Source organism: Nansenia antarctica, assembly GCF_963989245.1.
Source record: "Nansenia antarctica genome assembly, chromosome: 4".
NCBI classification, from domain to species: domain Eukaryota; kingdom Metazoa; phylum Chordata; class Actinopteri; order Argentiniformes; family Microstomatidae; genus Nansenia; species Nansenia antarctica.
Genome location: NC_137689.1, coordinates 14,028,732 through 14,048,664, shown reverse-complemented (window position 1 = coordinate 14,048,664; position 19,933 = coordinate 14,028,732). Strand labels below are relative to the sequence as shown.

At 42.6% G+C, this 19,933-nt stretch overlaps 4 protein-coding genes across 4 annotated transcripts; 3 read left to right on the top strand and 1 right to left on the bottom strand.

The window, feature by feature from the left end:
- Positions 1-404: 404 nt before the first annotated feature.
- Positions 405-12,290, top strand: nherf4b (NHERF family PDZ scaffold protein 4b; the record flags this gene model as incomplete). The annotated part of the gene is made up of 11 exons (XM_080529061.1): positions 405-459; positions 6,142-6,169; positions 7,283-7,347; positions 7,447-7,658; positions 7,822-8,026; positions 8,136-8,272; positions 8,355-8,559; positions 8,678-8,874; positions 9,063-9,275; positions 11,424-11,581; positions 12,227-12,290. The coding sequence occupies 11 exons, from the start codon at positions 405-407 to the stop codon at positions 12,288-12,290; spliced, it is 1,539 nt and encodes a 512-aa protein (XP_080385187.1).
- A 1,266-nt stretch (positions 12,291-13,556) lies between these two features.
- On the top strand, positions 13,557-14,738 carry atp5l (ATP synthase, H+ transporting, mitochondrial F0 complex, subunit g). The gene is made up of 3 exons (XM_080529005.1): positions 13,557-13,692; positions 14,250-14,410; positions 14,553-14,738. Exons 1-3 carry the CDS (start codon positions 13,641-13,643, stop codon positions 14,649-14,651), a joined length of 312 nt encoding a protein of 103 aa, XP_080385131.1. The 5' UTR covers positions 13,557-13,640; the 3' UTR covers positions 14,652-14,738.
- Positions 14,739-14,863: 125 nt separating this feature from the next.
- ift22 (intraflagellar transport 22 homolog (Chlamydomonas)) lies at positions 14,864-16,717 on the bottom strand (the record flags this gene model as incomplete). Its single annotated transcript, XM_080529060.1, has 5 exons — positions 14,864-15,349; positions 15,503-15,705; positions 15,863-15,952; positions 16,324-16,406; positions 16,706-16,717. The coding sequence occupies 5 exons, from the start codon at positions 16,715-16,717 to the stop codon at positions 15,201-15,203; spliced, it is 537 nt and encodes a 178-aa protein (XP_080385186.1). The 3' UTR covers positions 14,864-15,200.
- A 1,390-nt stretch (positions 16,718-18,107) lies between these two features.
- LOC308155685 (THAP domain-containing protein 1-like) lies at positions 18,108-18,722 on the top strand (the record flags this gene model as incomplete). The annotated part of the gene is made up of 1 exon (XM_080529059.1): positions 18,108-18,722. One exon carries the CDS (start codon positions 18,108-18,110, stop codon positions 18,720-18,722), a length of 615 nt encoding a protein of 204 aa, XP_080385185.1.
- Between the last annotated feature and the right edge of the window lie 1,211 nt (positions 18,723-19,933).

Sequence of the window (19,933 nt, the reverse complement as noted above, 5' to 3'; positions counted from 1 at the left end):
CATATCATCTTTATTGTCAAAGAATACTGTGTAAATGCACTATACACAAACAAATACCCAATATAGTAACTATAAAGCATGTGTCCCTGTGGAAGGGAATAGAGATGTACAGAAGTCGGTGGGGATAATTCCAGACAGGCCCCACTCTGCACTGTAACCTCTCACACACCAGGGGTAAGGAGCTACAACCCTCTTGGTCCAGGATGGGCCCGGACGGTGTCAAGGTCCCACCCCAACGCTGCACTTGACTTACAAACCCTCAAACCCCCACAGACATTCCAATGGACAGTTCGCACAGACAGTGTGCCCGAACAAACAGATTTAAGCATGGACATATTATTGTAAAAGAGAAGAGATACACAGGTCTTCGGAGCTGGGGAAGTCTGATAGAAAACTCTCGAGAGATGTCCCTCTCCCAGTGCATTGCCAAGTCTGGATGTGGACAAGTGAAGGTGGATGGTAAGTGTCATTGATGTTAACTCACAATGACTCGCAATCACAATGCATCTCAAACAGAGCGTTTGGGTCCACCTCCCAAAAGTCACACTAAAGTATCTGCTTCCATCAGAACAAAGCAATGTGTTCATTCATTGAGAGAACATGAAGGAACTATGTTAGGCATCCTCACTGAAACCAGACCACAGCCTCTCAAATGAAAGGTAATACCGTGTTTTTGACGTAAGAGAGGACCATCTCACATTAGTTCAACTGAAGGAGTTACTTTTTTCGTTCAAGTATTTGCAATAGGCAACTGTGGTAGAATGTGTTTTTTGTGAAAATGGTGTCATCATTCGGACACACAACGTCGAACTGCTTATTTCTGCTTGCTATATCATTGTTTGAACTCGTTCCTGAGCTCTGAAATGATTTTTAGTTTATTTTTTCTATTACAAGTTCTTGCAGTCCGACAGATGTGTGTTATCAAAAACATGGCTAGATACTTGAAATGCTGGCTGGACAGTTGTTGTGCCTCTGCACTGGAATGGAGTTCCTTTTGCTTCAATGCACATTATTTACATAATACATCTTAGGCCAACACACACACACACACACACACACACACACACACACACACAGACACACTTAGCTATCTTTAGCCAAGCTTCTCTGTATCACAGGGCAATGCAAATATTGTTTTCCAATAGACTATTGCTATATAATAATGTTTCTTACTAAAGATATTCTACTTAGTAATCCTCATTATAATAATGTGAGTATATTCAATGTGTACAGTGAGTATGTTATGCTGTAAAGAATTGTACATATGCACTTTTTGATGTATGTTTATTGTTTTCTGTTTGTATTTTATTTGAGTTATTCTATATCAATGTGAAGAGTGCTGCTTGAAGGTAGGGGTCAGCAACTGGATGTTGCATGATGATTTTGGAATGAAATATACAAAATCTGAAAGAAAAGTGGATTGGTGACCCACTAACTACTATTATCTGTCCCAAAATATTTACTCTTGGTACCAGGGTTGCTAAGGACACAAAGCAGAGTAACCAATTTTTCATCATGTTTTGACTTATCTTTCTGCAAATTAAATTCTTTGGAAACCCATGCTCCCCTGACCCAGTTATATAGTATAGTACTATCCATAAAAAGAAAAAGATACAAAAATGTGCACTAGAAGTAGACAGATCTGTCTGGAAACGACTACCCTCATTGAAAACAAACAAGTGAAACAGAGAGCTGACCTAGAAGGGTTTTGTTATTGAGTACCTCTCTGTAAATGAAGACTTTAAGCAGGATTAGAATGATGATTTAGAATTAGGACTATCGCAGTTCCCATGGTTTAGGATTTTCCTAAAGGAAGACTATGGAACATATTATGTTTTGAAGCTGTCACTAATAGCAATAGTTCTCATGCTTTGTGAGTGTAACCTAATTTCTACCCCAAATGTTGTCCTGCATCATTTAAAGTATTCAAGTGATGGGCTTGATTTTAAAGAGATGTTTCGCTGTGCCCTTGTTATTTGTGCAATACCCATTCAAGGGCATTTTACCTCTAGCAGACTAATTTGCAGGGTGAGAAAAATGTGTGACATTTCACTGTGGCTTTGCCAAAAAATCGATCATTTTATGTTTGCATTGTGTAAGCTCTGAATATGCCATGTTTCAGTAGATGCCAGTGCACCATTTTGCACTGCGTCATGCATGGCCAATAATTACTTGTATCCCTCAAGAGCATTCCAATGATATGATGGTTTATGATGCTGCTGATTATTAATAGTGGAATAACAGACTGTTTACACACAAAAAAAATATGTATCTTTTGGTTCATTTGGTTTGTCTATCATTCTGTCTATATTATGTTGTCAACTTCAACAATGCAAGTTCTGTGTACTGAACGCTGTTCAGGGGATTATAATAAATACAATTATTTATAACCTGTTTACCTGTTTTCATACTGAGAACATTTGTGGGAATATCAATGTTTTGTGAGATCATGCTGCTACCTTCTGTCATCGAATATACATAAATGTCCAATCAAATGCACCAAGAAACATGAGAGGGAATAGGAACATTAAGACTTATGTCTCTTTCAACTATGTTGTCATCATATTACAGTCATCTTGTGGGTAATAGTGCCCTCTGCTGGCGTCTTACTTCAACAATCAACAACTCGCTCTTAAACCAATCACACTACAGTATTGTTCTCTTTCTGTTATATTGCCTTGAATGGATTTTGACAAAAGATGGCCAGAGGCACAGGTGTGCTGAAGTGTGTTGTTTTCATGATAGCTACAGTAGTGCACCAATGACTCATCACATAACCACTGGTACTCACTGTCCCTTCTCGTTGTCAGATAACACAGTTCTGTACTGTTTCCATTCCACAGAAAATGCTGGGTGACCTTCAGAGTCGATACAGCCTGACAGCCTTGTATAAAGCTATCTCTCTCAAACACACACACACACACACACACACACACACACACACACGCGCGTGCACACACACACACACACACACACACACACACACACACACACACACACACACACACACATAAAGCCCGATGTCAGCTCCCTACCATTCTTAATAATATATATTATATATAATATAATATAATAACATGATTTTGTTATGAACATAACAGTGATGTCTAGGTTTGACATGGGCAGATTCGTTGTGGCGTCTTGTGACTGCATGTTCCCACTGACCTTGCTTACTATTTCATAAATCTATGGCGATGCTGTATGGTAGTAAGGTTTTACGAGGTGGTGTGCTTGAGTCCTTGTGTGTGTAAGGCAGATGAAGACTGTTCAACAAAGACAGTGTGTCTCAACTCCCCCTTGTGCGCGCACACACACACACACACGCACACACTCACACACACACACACACACACACACACACACACACACACACACACACACACTGTGTGTGTACTGTCCCTAAAGCAAGTGAGGAGGTGGAGCCCCATGGCAGGATTGAGGTTGAAAATAAAACACATTTTCTATCACTGTTTTCTATCACTGTTTCTCTGCTCATTCATCGAGGAGACTTACTCAACATGAGACACACTACAGGTAATTACATTGAATTATGTGTTGCTTTCTCTCTCTCTTTCTCTCTTTTATCTCTCATCACTTCCTAAGTTACTCATCTCTTGTCATTTATTCATCATCTGCGTTCTTGTTGGGTGTCCTGTATGTTTGTGTTTCGTCTCATCAGAATGTTAGGAATTTATGTTCTCTCAGTAATCAATATTTTCAGATTTTTTGATCATAACATGGTATTTTACCCTCTTTAGACTAGAGTATGAGGCATCATGCTCTTGTCAGTTAATACTGTGAAGACTATTGCATCTGGAAGAGATGCTGCTATTCATCAGGGTCTAGGCTGGCTATAACCATGCATGTCTAGTCACCAGAGACAGTTTGTGTCTCAGCAATGCCACTGTTCCCTAGCACAAGGAACACGTTGATGTCTGTGCACTGACTGGAAGGCTAGTTGATGACCTCCCCTGCCTGATGGTTTATGGAAGGGAAAACAAACAGAGTGCCATTAGCAAAACCAGAGTGCCTGCTATGGCTGTTATCAAAAGATAGATAGATAGATAGATAGATAGACTTTATTTGTCATTGTTACAGTACAGGTACCAAACAACGAAATTTAGGAGGGGAGGCTCCCCTGGTGTTTAAGAAAGGAAAAAGAAACACATTTTGGAAAAAGCATAGATGCATAAAATCACAAGAAGATAAGGAGCTGGTTTACATCAATAGAGGCTATGTACACAATCCACTGTACTATACTGCACAGATAGTCAACTAGGGTTGTCATATTGCACAAGAAAGTATTTTTTTTCACATTTTTTTAAAGTGTCACAGTTTGCAGGCTTGAAAATGTACATGTTTGTGCCTCGGCACTAGCTGCCATTACAATCCGTCCGGACTTGTCCTGGGCCCAGAACTTAGGCCTTTTCTGTGTTCAGGGCCTTGACGGCCCTGTGGTAGAAGCTGTCCTTCAGTCTGTTTGTCCTAGCGGCCGGGGTCCTGTACCTCCTGTTCGAGGGCAGCTTGACAAAGTGTTCGTGCCCAGGGTGGGTCGGGTCCTTGGAGATCTTGGAGGCCCTCCTGAGACAGCGTGTTTCGTACAGCTCCTTCAGAGAGGGGAGGGTGGCGCCGGTGATCCCCTGTGCTGTTCTCACGACTCTCTGTAGATCGTTTCTCTCCGCTGCCGTGCAGCTGTGGTACCAGTTGGAGATGCCGAAGGTGAGGATGCTCTCCACTGCGCCGTGGTAGAAGGCCACCAGCATCTCCTGCTTGCTGTGTTGTTTCTTGAGGCATCTCAGGGTGTATAGCCGCTGTTGTGCCCTCTTGATGGTGCCTTTAGTGTTGTCCTTCCAGGCCAGGTCATCCCGTATTATGTGTCCCAGGAAACGGAGGTTTGAGACCATCTCTACGCTCTCTCCGTCGATGAGCAGGGGCAGGATCTCGGACTTTTTCCTCCTGTAGTCTACGATGAGTTCCTGGGTCTTTGACTTGTTTAGCAGCAGGTTGTTTACCTTGCACAGCTTGCTCAATTGCTCTACCTCATCCCTGTACGCCGCCTCGTCCCCCCCCGAGATACATCCCACCACGGTGGTGTCGTCTGCAAACTTTACGATGTAGTTGCTGGGGTGGATGGGGGTGAAGTCGTGGGTGTAGAGGTTGTAGAGGATGGGGCTTAGCACGCAGCCCTGGGGTGACCCAGTGCTGAGGCTGAGGGCTGTGGAGGTGTGGTAAACTAGGAAAAAGGGGTAAACTAGGAAACAGTTCCATGCTCCAATTGCTTGGGTTGTTTGTTTTGATGCTTGAAAGACTTCATGTTTGATCAATGTTTTCTTCATAGGAAATATTTTGTGCACACTTCATTATCATACATTCAATTAGTAGGATATAGTAGGTCAACATCAACAAATTCAGTTTGCTACCATACACTATTGTGAGTTTGTAGTAGGAACGAAGAACAACATACAAGATGTAAGCATGCAAATACCTCTCACATTTGATTTACCACCTAATTCATCTAACTGATGAGAAACTCACAAAGGTAAACATAATAGTTTAGGAGTCATTATAAAGGGAAGGGTGCTTACGTTTTACCCACCCTTGTTCTCTTACAGAGAACAGGCTATAAAACTGAGATGTTGGTCTGGCCTTGATTGATTAGCTACTCTCTTAACTCTACCTTTTATACTACAAACATCTCTAGTGGTGGATATCTAATGCTCTTGTGTTTATTAGGTTTATCTAATCCGTTTGCAAGGACAAAGGATAAAGAGAATACCAAACTGATCATTGTTACTTCATGATAATTGGGGTCAACAACCGTGTAATCATAGGCTCACACAGAAGGTCTTCGCATATTGTCAGTTAAAATCTAAATGGGTTTTCTCGCGCACTCAAGAGGACATAAATCTGATGGGATGTAAAGTGAATGTTATTGAAATGTTTATAACAGACGTTTGGGAGGAGAGTTTAAACAATGAGATAACACAACTAAGGCAACATTGATTTACAACATTGACTATTGATTCATGGCTCACCTAGAAGGACATAAGAGAATTATCGGAGAGCAATCAACAATAAAACCAATTGGTTAACTGGTGAACTAAATAGAGGTACCTGACCAATGTTCCCTCTCTATTTCAGGGCTGGTGGAGGTCATAGAGCTCACAGAGTAAGTCAGTTTTGGTTCTTACCTACCTTACCTTTTTTACCCTTCATCACTCCCTTCTCCCACCGAACGATGCAGATATAACACTAAATGTATGGACAGTGTGTACGCCGATAATATACATGGAACTTTTCCTGGATACATGGTGTACAGGTTTTTCGCCCTTGCTTGCTTGCTTTGCGCCGGTGGTCCTTGGGCCTCCCCTTGGGGACCCCCGGCTGCCCCGTGTGCCTGGTCTGTTCCGCCGCCGGGGCACCTGCTTGGCCGTCCTTGTGCGGGGCCTTTATGGTCTGTGCTTGCTTGGCTGGACCGGGTGTGCTGGTGGTGGGGCGGGCTGGGTGTGTGGGGCGGCGGGGGCTCCCCGGGGGGGGGGGGGGGGGTGTGGGGGCCCACTGCTGGGTGCTGGTAGGCAAACTGGTTAGTAGTCGCTCTATGTGTAGAGGGCTGCAAGGGAATTTTCCTGGCTACATACCGTAGTGTACAGGTTTGTACTTTTGCCTGCTTGCGGCTCTGTCAGTATTGATTGATTGATTGATTGATTGATTGATTGACTGAGAATGTTCATTATGTGAAGCGCATTGAGTTGCATCTTGTAAGAAATGCGCTATACAAATAAAATTTGATTTGATTTGATTTGATCTACTTTTCTGCATCATTCAAATTTCCAAAGTTTGTGCATGTGAAGGAATACTATGTGTGACAAGAGATGAGGTGAAGTGGAAACATTCATTAACATGTAAATCATACACATACACAAGTTCAGCCTCAAAGATTGCCCAATCTGAAGAAACTGGGAGTTTCTGTAGTTCATGCGTCTATTTTTCTTGACTGAATAAAAGTATCATTGTAGTGTCAAATGCTTACTTTAACACACATGGTACTCCCATTGACCTGTCAAGACTGTGTGTCTAAGATAAGCCCCCATGTGCACTAATAAAAACTTACTGTGAGAATTGTACTGCACCACAGATAGCACTACTTACGTAGTGGGGCCATATACTGTTGTTAATGCTTCCTTATGCAAAGGGGATTTTGAAATATCAACACAAACTGTGATATCTATCTATATCTTGAAATATCAAGATGATGAGGAATAATACATGTTTTATATCAAAGGAAATTCACCTTCAATCCTAAAGAGGGAATAGACAATCCAGCAATGGTCATCTCAGATGATGCAGGTACCTCTACTCTCTATTGTCACAGTGATCTGACATGTTAGAAAAATGCTATCCGAAATGTAAACTAAATATGACATTGCTTCCTCTAATTGTCCCCAGAGACTGGATCCACACCAACACCGCGTCTTTGTGTTCTCAAACAGGAAGCAGGTGAGTCATTTGGCTTCTGTCTGGGACTCGAGAGGGGCTGCCGCGGTCATGTGATCAGGCATGTAATGGCATGGGGGGTTGCAGAGCGCCGTGGCCTCAGAGATGGAGATCGGCTTCTGGAGGTCAATGAGGGCTTTGTGGATGATGTGTCTCACTCAGAGGTAAAAGAGTCTGAACTCAAGCTACTGTATAATTATGTATAATATAATTATGTATGTTTAAGCCATTTAGTTTAACCCAAAATATCTGTCATTCAATCAATAAATACTAACTGAACCTACCCTCACCTCTCTCTTTCTCTCTCTCTATTTCTCTGTGAATCAGGTGGCTAGGCGGCTACGGGTCAGTGGGCCTCAGCTATGTCTGCTGGTGCTGGATGGGGTGGTGTATGACCAGGCTGTGTCCCAGGGTCACGACCTCAAGGCCCTTGCCAGAGCACACAGAGGGGAGGCCTGCAGCCAGCCCAGGCTCTGTCACATCACCAGAGACCCCACCTCAGGCCTGGGCATTCACTTTGCACCCATAGAAGGTGAGACCATGATGATCCTGTTCTGTATGTTCTGCTCGGTCATCGTAACACCCCTTCCTGGTAACATACCATGTGGAAGTTGACTTTGTGTCATGTGACCACCCACAAGGGGAGAAGGGCAGATTCTCTGTGAGCCTTGTGAGCGGGGGTCCAGCTGAGATGGCAGGGGTTTGTCAGGGAGACCGGCTGGTGTGGATCAACGGAGTCACAGTATCTGAGCTCACACATTCTGCACTCAGCAAGATGGTAGGTCAGGCAGAGCACCCTCCGTTATTTGATCAACCTGTCACTAAGCTGGTCATTTGATAAAGACTGTACATGTTTGCAGGTGAAGAAGTGTGATGACCTCATGACCATCTTGGTGGTTGACTGTGAGAGTGAGGAGGGATACATCCGCCGGCAGATGCCCATCTTGCCGTCCATGGCTGGCTCCCACAACCTTCCCCATGTGCCCCGGAGGCTTCACCTGGCCCAAGAGCTTGAGGGGTACGGCTTCCTTCTCAGACAGGAGAAGACACCATTAGGGCGCGAAGGTGTGGGAAAGACACACATACACACACACATACACACAGACAAACAGACAGAGACCTGTAAACCTTTTGGATTGTAACTCTGAGTGTATGTGTGTCATATGGTATTTTTCGACAATAGCTAATGTAATGCGTGAGGTGGACATAGGCAGCCCGGCAGAGAAGACAGGCATGCAGGAGGGGGACCTACTGCTGGAGGTCAATGGAGAGTCAGTGGAGTCACTAAGGCATGAGGACATAGTGGACAGAGTGCGTCAGAGTGGCCAACGGGTCACCCTCACCACTATCACACCCCGTGGGCTAGACTTCTACACACAGGTGGGTGGGTGTGACCAAGGTCAACCTTGGGTGAAGATGAATGATTTACAAAATAGGGATTACATGCAGTACATCCTTGACAAAGGGGTTCTAGTTCATATCAAAACAACCACTGTAAGCAGTCCATCGTATAAAGTAGATCTAATGAGATAATGATTGTTTATCTTTATGCCCTTTTCTCCTCTCAGTTGGGTCTGTCTCCACTTTTCTACTGTGGGAGTGAAGCTGTTGAAAAGGAAAACAAGAGTAAGGCACCTCCACCCCCAGTTACAGTGGAGGTTCTAAAGGAGGCATCAGCTAACCTGCCCGGTTCACGACTCTGCGTCCTCCAGAAAGGACCTCTGGGCTTTGGCTTCAACTTGAGCTGTGTCCCACAGACTCCTGGCACCTTCATAAGCCAAGTAAGGCAGTCACACTAGCTGTGTTCAGCAACAGGTTTATTAAAAATTCAGTATGTCTTTTGAGCCAAAAGCTAAAATCCTGTGCCATCCCGCTAGCCCCTGTTTACACGGACATTTTTAATACATCTCTTGCCCGTGCTGCAGTCCCACTGTGTTTTAAGCAGTCTATGATTGTACCAGTGCCCAAAAACAAAAATCCGTCTTGCCTGAATGATTACCGCCAAGTGGCACTGACCTCAGTAGTCATGAAACGTTTTGAGAGGCTAGTAAAGCCGCACATTTTCTCCTCACTGCCCAGCTCGTTTGACCCCCTCCAGTTCGCATACAAACCCAATAGGTCCAGGGATGATGCCATCACCAACCTCCTGCACACCTGTTCCCTAGGGGGAACTATGTGAGGATGCTGTTCATTGACTATAGTTCAGCATTCAATACCATAGTCCCCCTCAACCTGGCAACAAAGATGAGGTCATTGGGGCTCAACACTCTTTTATGTGATTGGGTCCTGGACTTCCTCACCGGCTGCCCACAGGTAGTGAGGGTGGGCGGTGGCGTCACCTCCAGCACACGGACCCTCAACACCGGCGCCCCCCAGGGGAGAGTCCTGAGCCCGCTGCTCTACAACATCTACACTCATGACTGTGTGGCCTCTGACAGCTCAACCACCATCATCAAGTTAGCTGACGACACCGTGGTGCTGGGTCTGATCTCCGATAACAACGAGCAGGCCTACCGTAGCCAGGTAGCAGACCTAGCACTGTGGTGTCAGTCTAACAATCTGTCCTTGAATGTTACCAAAACAAAGGAGATGGTGGTTGACTTCAGGAGGAAGAAGGGCAGCGGGTATACCCCATTGACCATCGGCGGGGAGCCTGTGGAGAGGGTCTCCAGTTTTAAATACCTGGGCATGCACCTTAGTGAGGACCTCTCCTGGAGCCTACATACTGAGCACACGCTCAAGAAGTCCAGGCAGCGGCTGAGGAAGTTCAAGGTCGCACCATCCATCCTGAAGACCTTCTACTCCTCAGCCGTCGAGAGTGTCCTCACTGGGTGCATCTCATCTCCGCTTGGTACGGTAACTGTACAAAAAGGGACCAGGCAGCCCTGCAGAGGGTGGTGCGCTCAGCGGAACGCATCACCAGAGCGTCTCTGCCCACCCTGAAAGACACCTACTCCAAGCGGGTGACAGCTAGAGCTCACAAAATCTGGAAAGATGCCACACACCCCAATTCTAGCCTGTTCACCCTGCTGAAGTCAGGAAGACGCCTTGGTAGCCTGAAGGCAAGAACAGAAAGGCTCAAAAATAGTTTCTTCCCCAAGGCCATCCGCATGCTAAATGAAAGACAGTAGAGGTAGAAAGACCGCGGCACACCTATTTATTTCTTAATTTATTTCTTAATAGCACATATATTTATCTCTTAAAGCACACCTATTTATTAACTGGTTTTTAAATTGGTTCCCTTGTACTGCGCTAGGCTACTGCCTTTTTAAAAGTGTCTTTTTATAGCGCAGGACACTGTTGCTACTTGCACAGCACTTTATGTTCAGCACTGTATGTCCCTTATGTCCTGTGCCTTTTATTTTTACTAATGTCTTTTTCTTTTCTGGCACAATGTACAGTGTTGAGTGTCTAGTCCTATATTTCATTTCACTGCATGTTTTACTTTGTATTTCTGTGCATGTGACAAATAAAGTACCCTTGAATCCTTGAGCTCTATAATAGTACTAAATGGCAATGATAAAGATCATCCAGTGAGAAGATTCTAACTTTCTAACTTTCTAAAATCAGGAATTGAGGTTGAGCACTTGCCTTCACATCTATTTCATGTTTTGTTTGTTTACAAGGTTATGCTCATGTTTGCCACTAAATGTAAATATTGCATATTTAAATTTTCAAATGTTCCTTGTGGCCAGAGATGGCAGCAACATGCAGAAATACATGCTTCACCTGCAAACGTGTATTGTCCTGAGCAGTAAGATTAAGATACATCTTGTCCTCTGTACTTTTGATAGAACAAGGAAGTCTTTTTTATTTCAAACTAGAGATATCTTGCAATATGTGGGATAAATAAATACCCATCACGTGTATAATGAAAGAGTTTGTCTATAAGGTCCATTATTGAACTGATATTTATTTTCCTCCTGTAGGTGGCACTAAGGGGCTCTGGGCAGAGAGCAGGACTACTGGAGGGGGATGTGGTGATAGAGGTTAATGGACAGAATGTGGAGGAGACATATCTGGAGGATGTGATTGTCCTGGTGAAGGAGGGGGGGGATGTTCTGTATCTTTCAGTTGTGAAGAGTAGGTACAACAAGCTTAAACAGAATTGGACTCCCTCTTCTGCAGAGCCACAGGACCATTGTTTCCAGGTGAAAAAATAAATATGACCAAGCGCTGTACCTGCAGAAAATATATACATTGTATACAGTATACTGTATGTTTTGCTTATACACTGATGCTTGTAAGTATGTGAACCCCTAGTGCAATTATAAAAAAAATTGTATTTTTGTTTTACCATGAACTAAATTATAATTTAGTTTTCCTACTACACGCATGATTCCCTCTAAACCAACATATGGAATTGGTCAATATAAACCTGTTATGTCAGATAAAAAAGACTGGTTCTGATTAAATAAAGATTTCATGGTAAAAACAAAACAAATCTATAATTGCACAAGGGGTTCACATACGTTCAAGCATCACTGTATATTGATTATATAGTTTAAGCTTCATCCTTACAGGTGGAGGAAAGTACTGACAAATCAGCCCTGTGAATACAAAAGCCCCTAAGTGAGTGACAACCTGTATTCAAGATATACGAGTCTGAAGTGCCTATAGGGAACATACTGTACTAAACCACTAAGGGTAAAGAAGGAGAGTAATAGCAGTGTTATAGCCTGCGGTATACCTCTAATAGCTGTGGTCCTTTATGATCCAAAATCAACCTCAGAGACATCTGTGCAGCTGAAAGAATTATTCTGAGTGGTCCAGATGATAACATCAAGTGTGGATGAAACTCATATGACACTCCCAAAAGGAATATATAAGTCTACTCCTAGTCTATACTTAAACCACACCACAAAGTCTGCTAAATGAAGTTTGTGTAACTAAAACCTAGTGTTCTCAGTATTAACCTTTAGACAGTTATGTAACATGTACAGTAGTTTGGTTATTACTATATCATTGCGATTTGAATGTATCTAAACAAGTTGTTTCCATTTATCCTGAATTTGAAATTAATTATGTATTTGAAACTGCATATAAAGAAAGATAATTCCTTGTCTTGAGGTGAGGCTCTTTTTTCTGACAAAATCAGTGTGATACTTTTAAATTATTTAAAAAACATTATGGTAAGTGTGATAACCAATGCAATAGTGTGCTGAAAGTAAACATTAGAAAGGACAACTTCTGCAGGCTGGAGAAAGTCTTACAAAAAATCGGGCAATTTGGTCTCACCCAACGTTCTTGACTAGAGATTGTTCCCCAGATGCCCCACTGAGAGGTTCAGATGATCATTCCTGCCTGGAGCCATAAGGTTTTTAAAGGTCCTCACACAACATCTATATTACAACTATCTCATGTATTATTTATTTATGTGCAATGCATTTAGGCCTAGAATGTATGCATATGACTACTGATGCTAGAGAAAAATTGGTTCCTCTTAAAAAGGACATTGGACATTGGGCAATAAATATGATTCAAGTAATTTGATGAATAATTTTGACAAAGATTAAATCAGTCAGATTATAAATTACCACCGCCTCTGACAAACTCATGAATATGGTCCAGGGGGAATATTGATCGTAGTAATCGCTGATCGTATTAAAAGAGGAAATTAGGTCAAATTTATTAAAGGGATGTTCCACCTTTTCTATTTTTTTCCTGATTGGGCTGTAGTTGATTAGCCCAGACAGTTTTTAGTTTCACATTTGGGCCCCATAACTTGGGCCCTATTCACTTTTTAAATATGTCCAAAACAATTAACAAAAACAACAACAACAACAACAAAAAAAAGTTCATTTGGAGTTTCTGCAAATTTTGCAGAAACTCCAAATGAACTTTTTTATTTTTTATTTTATTTTTTTACCGAATCCCCGTCCTGGATTAGAGTGACTGCAAGGTGTTTTCGTACATAATGTTTTAGAATGACCTGAAATATCACTATTCTAAACACTGTCTGAGCTAATCAACTACACGCAAGAATGAGTCGAACATCCCTTTTAATGGGAAGGCTCCGTGCTTCCGTTCAGGCAGTCATATAGACAGCTATACTCGCAGGTCCTTCTAGTTGGAGGTGACATTCAGTCGCGGCGGACCAGTTGAGAAGAGTGCAGCTTTGAACATCACTGAAAGCAGAGATCACCATGGCCCAGGCAGTGCAGAAACTGGTGGCCAAAGTACCCACATTGCTCGGCGGTAAGTGTATTGATCTCTGATAGGAATACGTTGATTTAATTAAAGCAATGGTATGCATGTTATTGCTATCGAACTGTCAATGACGCGCGGGGCCTCCTGTGTTGAAACCCGGCAGCAGCACTGCAGCATTTAGCAGCTAGCTAAAAACGCGATCACATTTTGACAGCTAATGTTAGCTACCCAGGAAACAAACAAACAAAGAAATAGCTCAATAGAAACACAGACATACTATTTTATATAAACGGCCGACGTGACACTATTTGCAAATGTAGCAAAGCGTTCGTTAAAGTAGCTTGAGTAGCTAGTGCTAAACCAATGTTGCTTTGATATGACAGCAGCTAGCAGTGTAAGCAGCATTAGCTTTGCCACTGCGCGAGACTGTGTGGCTCGTTAAAGTCAAACAGTTCATTGCTGTGTTCCAACATGAGTCCTTGCACTCTCGGAACACGCCGTGTCTCGTGTCCCGTTTGACCCGGCAATGACATAGCAAGCATGCATAAAGAAGAGGCACAGAGGACTGATTTCATGACATTAAAACGCTTTTGTTTATGTTTCAGCCGCTGTCACCTTCTCCAAACCCCGACTAGTGACTTTCTGGCATTACGCCCGAGTCGAGCTCGTGCCCCCTTCACCTGCCGAGATCCCCAAGGCCATTGAAGGTGTTAAGGGTATCCTGAAGGGCTTCCAGACTGGGCGTCTTGGACAAACAACAGTTAAGGTAAGTAGAATATGCTGATGGATTAATTTAAAAAAGAATTCCCTCTTTAAGTGTTCTAATTGTGACCCATGCATTGCCTGACAAGTACCTTGTAGTAGTAGTGTCTATTTAAACTGTGTCTTTGGCCGCATTTATCTCACAGGATGCATTGAGGAATGGACTGGTTGCCACAGAAGTGCTGATGTGGTTCTACATTGGAGAGATCATCGGGAAAGGAGGTCTCATCGGATACAATGTTTAAATGTTCTGTTCATTCTTTTTTCTTCATTGAGTGTTGTGTACTCTTAACTTCCAGCTCCAAACATTAAATGTCTATTGTTCAACTACAGTACTATGTAATTTGAAGATTTCATCATTGGGTACACTGGGCTTATCAAATGTAAATATAGTATTAATAATAATATTTCTCATAGATTTTGGTGGGAAATGTGTGATTGGTCAACACATTTCAACATTGTACACACACACACACCATAACTGCAACTGAATATTTACCCAAAGATGACATTTCTGGTTTAACATGGTTTATTCATTTAAAACAATGAAGCCTTGTGCCATAGCAACTGAACAGGTTTGGATTCTGTGTAAAAAGGTATAAGACTTCCCCGGCTATATATTGAATCAGCTCTATTGAGCTAGTAATGATCCCATTGAAGGATGTATACATGTTTGATGGGGACATGGTGCAAACTGTTACAATATTGTTGGACATGTAGAGACCTATTTCCCTCTGTATAGAAAAAAGTAGCATAGACTGGATGCTGAAGGCTTCTGTTGCCATTAGTGTATATTAGGTAATGATAGACATCTCCTCTCGCTCTCGGCTCTCTGACAGTGTATGCACAACTTTATCCAAGTATCTGCGAAACCCTTGCCGCACGTCTTCTGGCTCCTCGTCTAGGTTAGAGTGAATGAGTGGTAGCCTGTTCAATTGTGAGGCTACACACAGGAAAGAAATAAACACATAGAATACATTGATGAATATTAATAATGGTGATTGCTTCAATTTATAAATCGCTCTTCATTGCAAAAAAGAATCTCAAAGCACTTGACAAGATAAACCTGTGAGAGAAGGATAAACTCCCTGGTTACCTAGTGCCGGTCGTCCATTATCTGTTCCACTACTAGGCTTGTGATGGGCCAACAGTAGACATTGGCTGTCCTGCAGCCCCTGAGATGAGATGAACATTGAGTGCCATGTCTCCACTTCTTTTAGGTGGCTTGGCATGTCTGGGTTAAACACAATGACCACCCCATTGGAGTCTTTCATTAAAGCTGGCCAGCAGGATTCAAACCTTGACCAGAAAAAACAAGTTCATAAAGTTACCCAGAGCTTGTTGATAAGCTGGTAATACAGCCCCCAGTTTCCCTGTGAATAATTGACTAATTTGGATAACTACATTATGTACAGATGTGAAATGGGTTGGAAGTGTTTGAAATATTGATCCTTACTTAAAGTCTCCAGCGCAGTCCCAGAGTTCCACTGCACATGTTGAGTATTTGTCACCACTGCCTTCATTCTGAGATTCAAACTCCAGTATCCTTGAATTGAAATAAGACATGGTTGAATGATGCTCCAAACTATTATTATAAATATTTGGACACAGATTTTCTCAGCTACACTTAAAACATACAACCTTTTGTAACTAAAACAACTAATCAAATGTTGGGTTGAAGGTTGAAATTGTTTTGTCAATTTCATATATCATTACACCACACTTCTCGTTTAAAAGTAGACTCTGGTATATTTATATATATATATTTTTTACAATATTTCTACATAGGGGACTCAACTAGCTCCCCCATAGGTCAAAACGTTCCTACTCTATTCATAGCACACATAACAATCAGCTGTCAAGAACCCTTCTCAACTTCATTATATATTTATGTATAATACAATGTTGTCAATTTACCTGACTCCTTGCGTAGGATTGTAATCTCCTCCTACTGTCTCCACTGTGTCAGACAGAAAATTTGCGATAACTGTTTTTCCAGACTGAAACACAGACGTTTTATTGTTGTCATTTTCGACATTTAGCAAATTAGTCAACGAATTTAGCAAATTAGTCAACGTTTTATATCCAGGCCTAATCCAAAAAGTGTCTGTAGGCTACCCATACTGCAGCTAAACGAGAAGATGCAGCCAATGTGCCCCGTTTCATTAGTTCTACTTGGCCCAGTCCCATAACACAGTCCCATTGCCATGGCATTGCCTAGCATTACGTCTCACTAGTAGTAGCCTAATCTGAGATTTTCATTGAGGCTTTGCGAATTTGGTTAGCCACCAGACCCTACCAACATCCACATCCTTTCCAGTGGAGAGGGTTCTCCTCTTACCTCACTTGGTCCAATTAAAAGTATTTTTGCTTTAAACATTTCCAGTCAACGTTGGTCTTGTTTTGTGTTGACAGTTAGCGAGCTAGCTAGCTGGATAGCTACACCCGTTAGCTAGTCTTTCTAAAGACGCAGAGATCTTTTTGAATTTCTCAATTAAAATGTTGCTGTTATTAATATCACTTGCTGTAATATTGCAGTTATAAAAAATACACGAGAAGAAGCTCTTTAGTTTGAGAAACATCCATTGCTTGTCAAACAGACCCTCTCTGACATAAACATCCTTCTGATCACTATGGTTTCCGAGGCTGCGTTCGTAAACTCGCTCTGGAATCTGATCCGCACTCATGGAATGCCTCTTGGCCAATCAAATGACTTACTCTTTATGACGTTGAACCCAGTGTGCGCTCCGGCGCTCAGAGCGAATTTACGAACGTAACCCAAGAGGCGTGTCTTCCTGTGCTAAATCCTTTCATTCAATACGCTGGGATAAAGAGCTGTCCCAGGCAGAGATATAGATAGACAAGATTTAACTCCTCCCCCCAATTTTGTTTATTTCTTTCATTTTTAAGTTTTCCGTCCAAACACAGTCCGGTAGGTGGCGGTAATGCGGCTCAAGTTGGTCGCAAACCACCATTCAAACTGAAAAGAAGAAGAAGGTTTCACAGTCGACGTCATCAAAATACGCGCGCGCATTTAGGCAACGGAAGCTCGCCTCGGACAAAAACAACATTGTTGACCCAGAGTTAGAGTTAGGTAAGCTTAACATAGCTTAACAACTGCTACTAGCATAACGAAATGTCTGGTTGTTGCGTGTTCGGTTGTCAGAATCGGTATTCCACGACTATCGGACTCAAGTTCTACCGAATCCCGTCAGGATCACGACCGTTTCAGAGCAACCGACGGGGGCTGTGGCTGCAAGCGATTAACCGTGTTGACAGCAGTTGGACTGAGGACACGATGAAGAATGCTCGTGTGTGTGGCGCCCATTTTATATCAGGTAATCTCTCAAATCTGTAGCTAATCTACTCTCTGATTTCAATGGAAAACCTATTGTTTACATGAACAATTGTCAGTAATATGTAGCTAGACTAAGCCAAAGTAACCAGCACTAGCTGGTGTTGTATCTGTATAGTAAACGTGTGTGTGTGTGTGTGTGTGTGTGTGTGTGTGTGTATGTGTGTGTATGTGTGTGTATGTGTGTGTATGTGTGTGTATGCGTGTGTATGTGTGTGTGTGTGTGTGTGTGTGTGTGTGTGTGTGTGTTCGTTCTGCAGGAGAGGCGTCATTGGACTGGTCTAGTCCTGATTTTGTGCCTTCTGTATTTGTGAACACAAACCAAAATGAGAAACCTGAAGCCAAGATGGCACGGTACAAGTCCTTAGTCATGCAAGCTAAAGACGACGAGCTGGCCTCTGGAACGAAGCAAAAACGGGCCTTCACGTACCAACAACGTGAATCAGGCTCCAATGATCACTGTTGTGTGCCACAATGTGTGAATTCGGCGCGCTACAATTCGTATTTAAGTTTTCATTCCTTCCCAAGCAACTCTGAGGCAAATGCTAAGTGGCTAGCGAAGATTCGGCGGGACGCATTTCGTGTCACCAAGAACAGCAAAGTGTGCAGTCGGCATTTTGAACCAGGTGATTTCGCTGTGCCAGCTGCAGGTGGGTTAAGGAGGCTGAAGAAAGGAGCCGTCCCGTGTCTCTTTAAATGGAACCAGTTCGCCAAATCAGCACCCAGGCCAGCTCTGCAGGACTCCTCTGATGAGATGGGGGTCACCCTGCAAGACCATGATTACTGCGTGGCTCCTAATCCTTTCGCTTTGGAGGATGTCCTGGCCCAAAACGAGTCATTGAAGAGCGAAATCGAAAAGCTCCAGAAACAGCTAGAGACCGTCCAGCTACAGGCCAACTTCAGCCTGCGGCGATTCGCAGGTTCCGACGAGGACATACGCTTTTACACCAGGTATGTGTGATTTGTATAATGTCATTTATTAATCCCCCCAGGCAAATTAACTCACCTGTTCAGTCTCTCCACCCCCATCTCTCTCACGCACACCCACGTAGTAGATAATAAGTACTGTACCCATCGTGTGATAAGGATCATATTCTTGTGATAAGGATCATATACTGTATACAAGTCTACTAGTCCATATGTTTATAAAAGTACACAGTTACATGTTAACTCCCCCCTGTCTATATACTCCCCTGTGAATAGGCCATATAGTGTATATACGTATAGAAGTTCACATTAAAGATACATTCTCAGATGTCTACCGACCACTTATCCCCCCCCCCCCCTATTTCTATTTATATCCCCCCCTATTTATCTCTCATTCTTGTTTTTTTTACTATCTTAAGACTGTTTGTTTGTTAGCACCTAGGGTTTGCATTTGAATTTCGTTGTACCTGTTACAATGACAATAAAGATCATTCATTAATTAATTAATTAATGTATACATACATGTTTGCTTGTAGTCTAACAACTGTATAGATACAATTAAACTAACACGTCATGTATTCTGGCTTGTCCTAAGGTTTGCTACCTATGAACATTTCATGTGCTTCTGGCGCATGATCGAGCCTTGTACCTCCAGAATGGTGAGGGTCACCCGGGCTAAGGTATCCTCTACTGACCCTGAGGAGCCTGTTCCTTTAAGAGCAACGGTAGGTTTTCTGCTTTGAACTGGACATCATTTTAAAAACAGTTAAATTACAACATGTTGGCCGTTATAGTTTGGTTATATCAGCTGCTGTTCTGTTGTGGATCAACTAAGTATAATAACAATAATAATAACTTTTTATTTGTATAGCGCTTTTCCTGCAAACGTTGCAGCTCAAAGTGCTCCAATCATTATATAATCATAATTGTATTATTTAGTCATTTAAAGGCAATATTAAAAAGATGGGGTTTTAGTCTTGACTTGAACATATTTGCTGAGGTTGCATCCCTAATGTAAACTGGCAGTGCATTCCACAATTTGATATAGAGAATATGAGAACATGATGTCTGTTTTTCTTTATTGACAGAAACTTGAACCTGTTGACGAGCTGTTCCTATTTCTGATGCACCTTTCGGTGGGCATGACGCTCAGGGATCTGGGCCATCGATTCAACATTCACCGCACCACAGCCAGTAGGATTGTCGTCACATGGGCCAACTTCCTTTACAACCTGCTGGGGTCAG